At 43.9% G+C, this 10,099-nt stretch overlaps 1 protein-coding gene across 1 annotated transcript; it reads right to left on the bottom strand.

The window, feature by feature from the left end:
* Positions 1 to 3,963: 3,963 nt before the first annotated feature.
* Positions 3,964 to 9,504, bottom strand: LOC310670043 (ovomucoid-like). Its single transcript, XM_083424489.1, has 4 exons — positions 9,296 to 9,504; positions 6,652 to 6,677; positions 5,450 to 5,580; positions 3,964 to 4,145 (listed from the first exon to the last, which is right to left on the bottom strand). Exons 1-4 carry the CDS (start codon positions 9,357 to 9,359, stop codon positions 4,100 to 4,102), a joined length of 267 nt encoding a protein of 88 aa, XP_083280615.1. The 5' UTR covers positions 9,360 to 9,504; the 3' UTR covers positions 3,964 to 4,099.
* Positions 9,505 to 10,099: the final 595 nt, after the last annotated feature.

Here is a 10,099-nt window from a genome sequence, read left to right as displayed (position 1 = left end):
GCCCATCTGACTGGGTTGCCCCAGCCACTCTGGACAAAGTATTAAAAAACACAATAAAACATTAAAAACCTCCCTAAATAGGGCTACAGGCCTAGTAATCAGGTTGTGGCCCAAATTGTTCCAGGACCATTAAGTTCCTGGACAGCCATGTTCTTAATCCTTCTTATGCCTTTGACTGCCTATTCATTCTTTCCTACCTCTTCAGAGGAGGCAGTCGCGCCTTGCAATGGAGAAGTTTGATGAAAGCTGCTTACCTGAAATGTGGCAGGAAATAGCCACCACAAGAACCAGAGACAGGCTTGCTGCCATCTTCATGGTTGGGGAAGCTGTCCAGACTGCCCTGTCCAGCCTTAAGGAACGTTTTCCTTTAAAGTCTTCTGACAAGAAGAAGGCCTTTGACAACATGCTTGGGGGCAGAAGCTCCACCCTGATGGAAAAATCACCCTCTTCTCAGAATCATCCTCAGTGAACTCTAGAAGCAGGTTACCCAAGCAGAAATACTGATGCCTGAAGAATGAGGAACAGACTTGGCTTTTGTCCTGTTCACCTTTACATCTTTTTCTGCAAGGCTGCTAGCTGTGCTTTGTAATTAGCAATTTGTCCCGTGATTTCAAGTTAAGCAAAGGCTACCCTAAAGCCCTTCCTGCAAACACTAGTTGCTCAACTTTCCCTGCTAAACTGATGGCAGAATAATGAAATAATGGCTAAACCAAAGGATGAGCAGATGTAATGTCAGTGTCACAATATTTGTTCATGATAGTTTGCTCCTGGATTTACAGTGGAAATCTCCGCTACAAGGGATCAGCAGGTTTATCTCTAATAAAAACTGCCTTAGAAAAAGCTGACATGGGAACCCTCCAGTTGTGCTGAGTACATGGGCGATGGAATAAATTGGGTTTCTTTTTGTTTCAGTCCTTGCTTAGTGAGGGTTTGGTTATGGTGTAGACCAAGATGACTTGAAGACAACTTGGAAACTTCTGCTGGTCCAAAATGCAGTGGTTAGATTTCTGATTGGGTTCCATTTAGAACTCACACAACTCCTGTTTTAAAACAGCTGCAGTGGTTAACAGTTTGTTTCTGGGCTCAGTTTTAGGTGCTCACTCTAGTGTTTATTGCCCTTAACAACTTAGGCCCCAAATAACTGAAAGACCACCTCCTTCCCTCTAGGCTGTTAAGATCAGCAGAGGAAGCCCTTGTGGTAGTTCTATCACCCTCAGAGGTTCAGAGGGGAGGAGAACCTAGGAAAGGGCATTCTTCATGAAACCCGTAAATTGTGGGACTCCATGCCCAGTGTGTCTGGCACCTTCATTATACAGCTTTCATTGTGTACTGAAGATGACCTCTTTACCTTTTGACACTTGAGAGAGAGATTTTAGGACCGACTTTAGCTGCAACTGTAATTTGTTTTAAATTGTTTTAATGTTGTATTTAACATTCCTGTGACCTGCCCTGAGACCTTCTGGGGAACGGCAAGTAATCTGGCAGGTCTTGTGAGCTACAGAGATGACAGGGGCTGCCATCAACAATATGATTCATCCTCTGCTGTTTGTGCAGCATCAAAACTTTGAGATGCTTCTGAATCTGAAGCTGCACCAGTGAGCCCAAGTTACACCTGCAGCTAAAGGCTAAGAAGACTGATCCCTTCTGTCAAATTTGTGTCTGGCCACCATTGCTCAGTTGCTGGAGACTTTTACTGTGTTCTACACAGGGTTGCCCTTGATAATGTTTTGTAAGCATTTGGCAGATTATGATGATTTTGATGAGTGATACATTTTGCTGTAATTTTTCCGAGCCCTTGGATTTTGGTATGAATTTTATTGTAATGCATTGCTAAACCTCCTGCACCTTGGACTTTATGTTTTAATTTTTTTAGAAAGTTCTTGAAAAAAAGAATTTAGAGACTTTTTTCTGTGGCGAGCAACAAATAAATAATTAACAATAATAGTTATAAGTTCATTATACCTCTGTTCTAGTATTTATACTGCCTCCCTATTATATTTTAGGCTCAATCCCAAGGTGGTGGTTATGATATGTAAAGCCTGGAAATACATGGACCCCACAAATCTCACAGACCGTATCCTTCCCTAGGTCCTATTTCTGAGAGTACCAACCCCTCCCCCCCACATTTTAAAAAAATTACCATCCATGTTGAATATTATATTGAAGAGCGATTAGAAGCATGAAGGGGTTTTTTCCACCGCTGTCCCTCAATGATAGTTTCCTTCTGTGGCGATGCAGCAAAGCCCAGATCTAAGTGTTGCCCAACTTGGTGTGAAACTCCCCCTTCTGCAAAACTGGATTTCATTGGACAGAGATGGAAAAGGATGAGTTTTAATATTTATTACATTTCTTCCCTCCCTACAAAAACATCCATATTTTGTAATTTCTTGGAAATTCAGCACAAACTAGAACTAGGTGTGTGTGTGTGTGTGTGTGTGTGTGTGTACTGATCCGAATGACACAGTAATAGCCTAGGAAAGGCACAGACTTGAAATGGATATTGTAGGCCCTCTACTCCAGCCCCTTGCTTGAGGCAAGAAACTTAGAGGTGGCTGCCTCAGCCTCTGCTTCAAGACCTTCGCTTAAGGAGAAACCAACACTGCTCATGTAGGGAACTAGTTGCTACTAGAGCTAAGTTGTTTCTCCTAATGTTCAGCTGAAACCATCTTTTCCTTTAACCCTATTCAATTAAATATTGCCCTGTCAGGCAACAGAGAACAATTCCAATGTCAAAAAATGGGGCGAGTGGCCGTGGATTTTGTGGATTGACGCTGGAGTGCCACATGTTTAATTAGTGGTGCTTGATCTGAATTTGTTCTTACATGACTATAAATCATATACAGTGGCGGAGGAACCATGGGGGTGGGGCAGCCCATATGGAGTGCACATGTGCAGCATCTCGTACTGAGTGCGCATGTGCAGTCCATATGGGATGCTGCACATATGTAGTCTATACGGGATGCCGCTCGTGTGGCAGCTTGTACGGACGCCGTGAGAGCAGCGCCCATATGGACTGCATGCGCCCTGGGCTGCTCTACAGTTGGGGGGAGGTAGGGGCCATCTTGTCACCCCCCCAAAAAGTGGCACCCAGGGCTGACCGCCCCCTCTGCCCCTCACTTCCTATGCCCCTGCTCCTATATTATATGGCTCCTACTTTGTGAGCATAAGCTGTCAGCCTTCCCTTTAGCAAGAAGCATGTATATGTGCAAATTCTTCCCAGATGTCAGGAATGTCCGCTCCCCCCCCCCCCCGAGCGCAGATTTAGACTCAGAAATTGAACTAAATGAACGAGGGGCAGCCTCTGCAGTTCAGAGTTGGCTGTCAGTTGAGAAAGGGCAGTTCGACTCCCTTTCCTGGGGAAAACTCTGTTAGCGCTCGAGATGAAGAAGAGTTTGAATGCAGCCAGAGCGCAGCAGATAAGCAGAGGTCTGAGTCTGGGTCGAGTAGCAGTGAGGAGGCCAGCCTCTCAGTCCTTGTGCTAGGAGTCTGGATAAGATCAGACGGTAATGGAAGGGCAAGAGGGGAAAGGCGGGAGTTTGGCGTCCTTCCTGCTATGGGAGGGACAAAATTTCAGACTGACCAACTATTGTAAATACGAGCAGGTGAGAAGCCGTGCTGTGGATGTGTCTTTTTTTGTAAATAAACTTACATAAAACTGCTGGAGAGTTATTACTTCTTATCAGGGCTTGGTTGCCTACCAGAGATCATTACACCACAGATGCAACCTTCAGCATAGCTTGTCACATAGATCTCCCCCAGTTTATGAGAAGAGTATCCATGTCTGCGCTAGATTTCCTGGAGGCCTCTGCTGCTGGTGTAGAACCTCTCCATATGACCCTGGAGATTCTGGGTGTGTCAAGTAGCAGTGAAAGCACTTAACACTCAGCACAGGTCCTGGTTTAGTGTGCTACTGTTTCTTAAAAATTAATCATTCCACATAAGACTGGGAGGTCTTTATTTTAAATCAACAGATCAGGAGAAACTTGAAAAGAACAAAAGCTTGAGTGGATTAGGATGCGGCAGGATGAGTTGAAAAGAGCAAGGCAGAGCTGCCAGAGATGAACGGAGCACGCCTCCATAGACCGTGTGCGGCAATGACTCAGCATTTCCCATAATGCTTAAAATGGATCTTCCCTTGACTTGCTCTAGGGTGAAAACAAGAAAATAAAACAAAGCTAATAATAATACTTAACATTTGCACAGTGTTTTCAAGTGTCTGACATATGCACTTGGTTGCAATCCATACAACAATCTGATCGGGCACAGATGTGAAGCCTGCGGCCCTCCAGATGTTGCTGGACTACAGCTCACATCACCCCTGATGTGACCCCAGATAGGTCAGTATTATTAGGCCGAATGCTGGAAAGAGAGCTGCTTGCTTATTGCCACCTAGTGAGTTCACAGTAGAGACAACCTTCAAACCAGGAACCTTGATTTGGAGTTCAGCTGCACTAGCTCTAGTGCCCTAAGTGCATAGCCTTAGAGAAAAATCTTGATTCAGTGCCTTTGCTGATCCCCCATGTTCCAGAAATGAAAGTTCTGTGGGTTTAGGGATGGACAAACATGTCCATTTTGGTTTCTCTCGGTTTCTCATTTTCCCCATCTTAATTTCAGTTTTCCACATTTCTGCAGTGGTTTTTAGAATTTTCTCACATAACTCATGATAATTTGCCAGCATATTAGTGTGAATCTCCACTAATGTGCACATTTTGCATGCAGTTTTGAATAACGTGCATTCTTTTTTTACAAGCAGTTTCCCTGAACAGAATGCATTTCTGTATGTTACTTTCACAAATGTATACATTTTAATGCACACTTCACCCAAATATATGCATTGCCTGCTAGGAGAAGTGGTGCAGCTTAGTGGTAGAGAACCTGTTTTGCATACAGAAGATTTTAGTTCCAATCCCTGGCATTTCTAGGTAGGGCTGGCCTGGGAGAGACCTTTGCCTGAAATCCTGGACAGCTGATGCCAGTTGGTGTGCAGACTATACTGAGCTAGGTGGACCAATGGACTGATTCTGCATCTGGCAGCTGCCTATGTTTCTAATGATGTTGCAAAATTCAGAGAAGCATGAATTTCAAAGGATTGTTGTGTTTCAGTTCACATATTGGTTTAAGAAGTAGAAATTAGGTGATTTCTCATTAAAATGCAAGCAAAATTGAAATCATTTCTCATCCCTTGTGTTGACACCACCCACTAACCTTGAGGATATGAGGAAAGGCTTGCTGGCATTGGCTCAGAGGATGACTGCTTTGAAATGTGTTATTGTACTCTGTGCATTTACTTATATGGGCATGAGAGAGCACTATTATGTACAGCTGTAAATACAACAACGCTAGCATTGATGTCTGAATGAGTCTATCACATTATAGGAGTCATGTGCCCCCTTCACAAAAGTAGCTTATCTCTGCTTCACTTATTCAGGAGTGATATTTTCCTACTTACATGGCTGCTCTGCAAAAGAGGCATTTGTTGGTGTATGTTTGGCCATTGGAACCACATACTGGGAAGTACTCCAGGGTGCATCCTTTAGGTTTGGTCCTGTCGGAAAGCTTCATATAAGCACTGCAGTCAACCTGGAAAAGGGAAAGGTTCTCTTCTTAAAACCACGACCACTTTGGCACTGCTGAATGAATTGCTCTCTTCACCTTTTTAGCCTTGGGGAAATTATGCAAACTCCAAAGCATATGTGCTTTTCCTGGTTACAGAAAACGGAATCAGCTCAAGTAGGTTTGTGAGTAAAGACAGCACATAACCCCAGAATGTCCTGTTTTGTCAAATCAGACCCTTGATCATTTTGGCTGCCCTCTTCTGCACCTATTTCAGTATTCAGTTTAAGGAGTGGCAGTGCCAGAACTATACACTTGACCAGCAACATATGCAGGGGTTGTGTTCCATGGATAGCACATAAAACCAAAATCATACATAATCACATTGGGTGCACTGGTAGTTGTCAAAGTCCCCCCACTCCACCCCCACAACGCCTGCCCCCTTTTTATTTATTTATTATTATTATTTGCCAGGCATGTAAACACAGAATTCCAAGTTATAGTCATGTGTTGCCTCCAATGAAGTTCAACTCAAAGTACAGTAGAGCCATTAAAATAAATGGACCTAAGCTAGTCATGTTTATTCATTTCAATGGATCTATTCTGAGGAGTACTCTAAGGAGTATGGCATTATGGTATTGGAAGTTTCATATTTGATATCATTTATTTCCGAATGAACAGAACTTTGCCTTTTCAGACTCCCAGAACTATGCTCTCAGCAGAAAGAATTGCATTATGTTTTGAGAGACAGTATGTCTCCTGTGACCAGTGTCTGGATGGATACAAGCATATTTTGTGGATTCACAAAGAAATTGTGAAGTGCAGGACTTGAGGCCAGAATACTTAAAGCTGCCCCCACTCCTCCTGTCTGTTCTCAGAGGTCCAATGGATGTGAATTCAGGCAAGGGATCATCACATGTCTGGAACATGCATTATGAGACTTGTACTAAGAGAATATGGTAAGATTTGTTTCAGGATCTCCATTTCTCATGATGGTGTAATGACGGGCTTTTTATTTAGTTTTCACACAAGGGATCTTGCTCAAAAATGTTATTGCTATCTAGATATCCACAAGAAACAATCAACAGATGGACTCACCTGTGGCTCATAGGAATGACGAGCATCTGCAAGAGAAAGCAAAGAAACAACAGAGATGAAAACCATTTTTAAAAACCGAATTAAAGCTTATTGTGTAACAGCTTCTCAATTTTATATTTTCTTTTACAGTGTGAGAAAGCAAAAATAAAACAACCTGATCCTCATTGCCCTTGGGAATACACATACAAATTCATCAAGATACATGAAATGCTGGTTCTTATGATAATAATATGAATGAGTGGAACTACCCACACATTCACCTTTGGCACACCTTTGGCAAACCACTTAGAGCACTGTGCTAAAAGTCAGTGTTCACAGAATTTGCACAACACCAGCCTTACGTGATTGTTTGTGTGTGTGGTCCTTACGTCACCCTAGCCAGTGGCAAGCCTGGGAGGGCTGGAGAGCACAAAAAGGCCACTGTGTGTGGAGGTGCCTATGTAGAGGTCTTTGAAGGCGGGTGTAGAGAGATGGTGTAACTTTGCTGATACCTCTGCTGCTCTGTAAAGACTCCTGTTGTCACACTTTCTTGGCCTTAGCCACCTACCTGCACCAATTAAAACAACTAGGATCCCACCCAGGTGGCAGCTGCAGAGTGGTCCAGGCAGCCCTTTGCCACTGGTCACCACTCTCTTTATGTTCATTTAGTTTGTTGATGCTAGGATGATGAACTGCGGATTTCAGGTTTCAAATTTTACTTTCGTTATGTCTTCACTGGGTGGTCTCAGGGTAGCCACTACCAGTCATACTCAGTTCCTTATCTGCAAAATGGAGATGAGAATACTGACGTCCCTCACGGGCCTTTCAAGGGGCTACTGGTATAAGAAGCAAATGCACATCTCTTGTAATGAGAAAAGTTTAGCACGCTCACATTGCTTATGTGCATTAAAGGTAAAGGACCCCTGGCAGTTAAGTCCAGTCGTGAACGACTCTGGGGTTGCAGTGCTCATCTCGCTTTATTGGCCGAGGGAGCCAGCGTACAGCTTCCGGGTCATGCGGCCAGCATGACTACCCGCTTCTGGCGAACCAGAGCAGCGCACAGAAACGCCATTTACCTTCCCGCCGGAGTGGTACCTATTTATCTACTTGCACTTTGAGGTGCTTTCGAACTGGTAAGTTGGTAGGAGCTGGGACAGAGAAATGGGAGCTCACCCCTCGGGATTCAAACCACCAACCTTCCAGTCGGCAAGCCCAAGGCTCCGTGATGTAGACCACAGCGCCACCCGCATCCCAATGGGCCTATTGTGCAAAAAGGAAGCCCTAGGCTATCTCCTTTGGCCCTGAAAACTAAAAATAAATTTTACCTTTTGGGCTGCATTTTCTTTTTAATTTATTTATTTGGTTTTTCAAATTACAGCTTTACAATCACATATCCAACATACAACATAAAGACAAGATTCCATGGAATCTCCTGAACTTCCCTCCTCCCCTTTGTGGGTCCTATTGTTAATATAAATTCCTCCTGCATCTTTTATAATAACACCAGATCTTTTACATCTCCATTATATCCAAAATTCATCATTAAACTACAAGTGTTATTCCAGTCCTATGAACAGTTTTAACTGTTTACAATGGTTTTTAAGATAAATTATAAATTTACTTCATTCTTTTTTTAAATTTTGGTTTTCCCTGATTTCTGATTCTTCTGGTTATTTTTGCCATTTTGGTATAATCCATCAATTTAATCTGCCATTAATCTGCATTTTAAAATATATCCATTAATGACATGAATCATTCTTTTCAAGACAGGTGACATTCAGAGAGCTGGGTGCAGTGGCGTAGCGTGGGTTGTCAAGCACCCGGGGCAAGGCAAGTAATTTGCACCCCCTAACCCGGGGCAAGGCAAGTAATTTGCACCCACCCCCCGCTGCACTGTCCCTCCCCCAGATAGTCCCTCGCTCTCTCTCCGCACCGCACTGCACGCCTGGCACCCTCCCCTCCACAGTGGCCGGCGACCCGGCGGCTCGGATCGGATTTGCACAGCCAGCACTGCAGTGAGAGAGAGTGAGTGAGCCAGGTAGGGGCAGAGAGCTGCAAGTGCGAGCGCGTCCCCCCCCCCCGATGTTGCGCCCGGTGCGGCCGGCCCCCCTGCACCCCCCATGCTACGCCACTGGCTGGGTGTATCACAGTCAAGGTGAGTGTGAGTTGTGTTGTCCTTCAGGACATTGGAAGCTACCTTAAACTGAAAGAGACCATTGATCTATCTAGTTTAGTATTGTCTGCACTGACAGGCAGTGTCTCCCCAGGGTTTTAGGATTAAACCTGAAACCTTTCGCATGCAACGCATGTGCTCTGGCACTGAGCAAAGGCATTCCCATTGGACTGCTTAACTCTATTTACTCCCTGATCCTCCCAGAACAGACAAAAGGCACGTTTAATCCAGTGTGTGTGTACGTACATGCATGCATGCAAAAATATATATGCAACCCACTCTACTCTTCTGATTTTAAATTGTTTTAACTGAGTTTAAGAATGTATTTTTAAAGACTGTTATAACCTACCCTAGGATCTTATGGCAAAAAGCGGGTAAGAAATGTTTAATAATTATAAAGAAAACAATATAGCAACTACCCTTTTCATAGCTGCTGCACACTGGGTCAACATCTTCATTGAGCATGAAGTAAAAAAAAAAAATTATACTCACCTGAGGCAAAGAAGCAGCAATAGAGTCCTAGGAGGAGGAACAGCACAGCTGCAGCCTTCATCATGCAGATAGTGTGATTTGGTGCTGATGCTTTTGGTGGTGTCCAGTCTCCCAATGCTCCCCAGCGATGGAATCCCTGTATTTATATATATCCAAGAAGTCTCATTCTGTGCACACTTGCAATGATGACATCTTCTCCCCCTGCCTTAATGATTTGTAGTAAATAGTAGAACTCCATATTTCTAAAGAGGTTTGGCTGCAGACCAATTTGTAGGAACAAGTGGGGCAATTATGTGCTGCTTTGTAAACATCTGAAACTCATAACTGAGATAACTTGGCCATTTCCCACGTTGCGCAGCAGGGAGACCAGAAAAAAACAACTGCTTGACAGTAGTTACAGCCACGTAGGCTGTGGCCTGTCAAAACAGCATTTGACTGCAGGAACCATAAACACACACAGTGATTAAGACTGAAAGCTATACAGATGCATTCCTCTCGGCTGCATGCGTCAGAGATACCTCCCTGGTGCTCTGTCCATAAATGAAAAGTAACAACCTAATAACCCGCCTAGGAAGCCTGTTGCAGAGCAAGCTGAGCATTAGTTCTAAAGGCTGGTGCTGTGTCTACTCTTGGAACAGTGGTCTAATGCTGACACTTGACTTTGCGCTACACACACACATACACACACCCCACTGCACCAATACAGTGGCTCTGCTTCTCATAGAAATGTTGCAAAGAAAGTGTGTTGGTTTGCTCCACATTCGCTTGCACGTCATTCTTTTGCAATCACCTGTCAGATGCAAT

The sequence above is a fragment of the Podarcis tiliguerta genome, assembly GCF_965153285.1.
Source record: "Podarcis tiliguerta genome assembly, chromosome: 2".
Classification (NCBI taxonomy): domain Eukaryota; kingdom Metazoa; phylum Chordata; class Lepidosauria; order Squamata; family Lacertidae; genus Podarcis; species Podarcis tiliguerta.
This window is presented reverse-complemented; position numbering and strand designations above follow the sequence as displayed.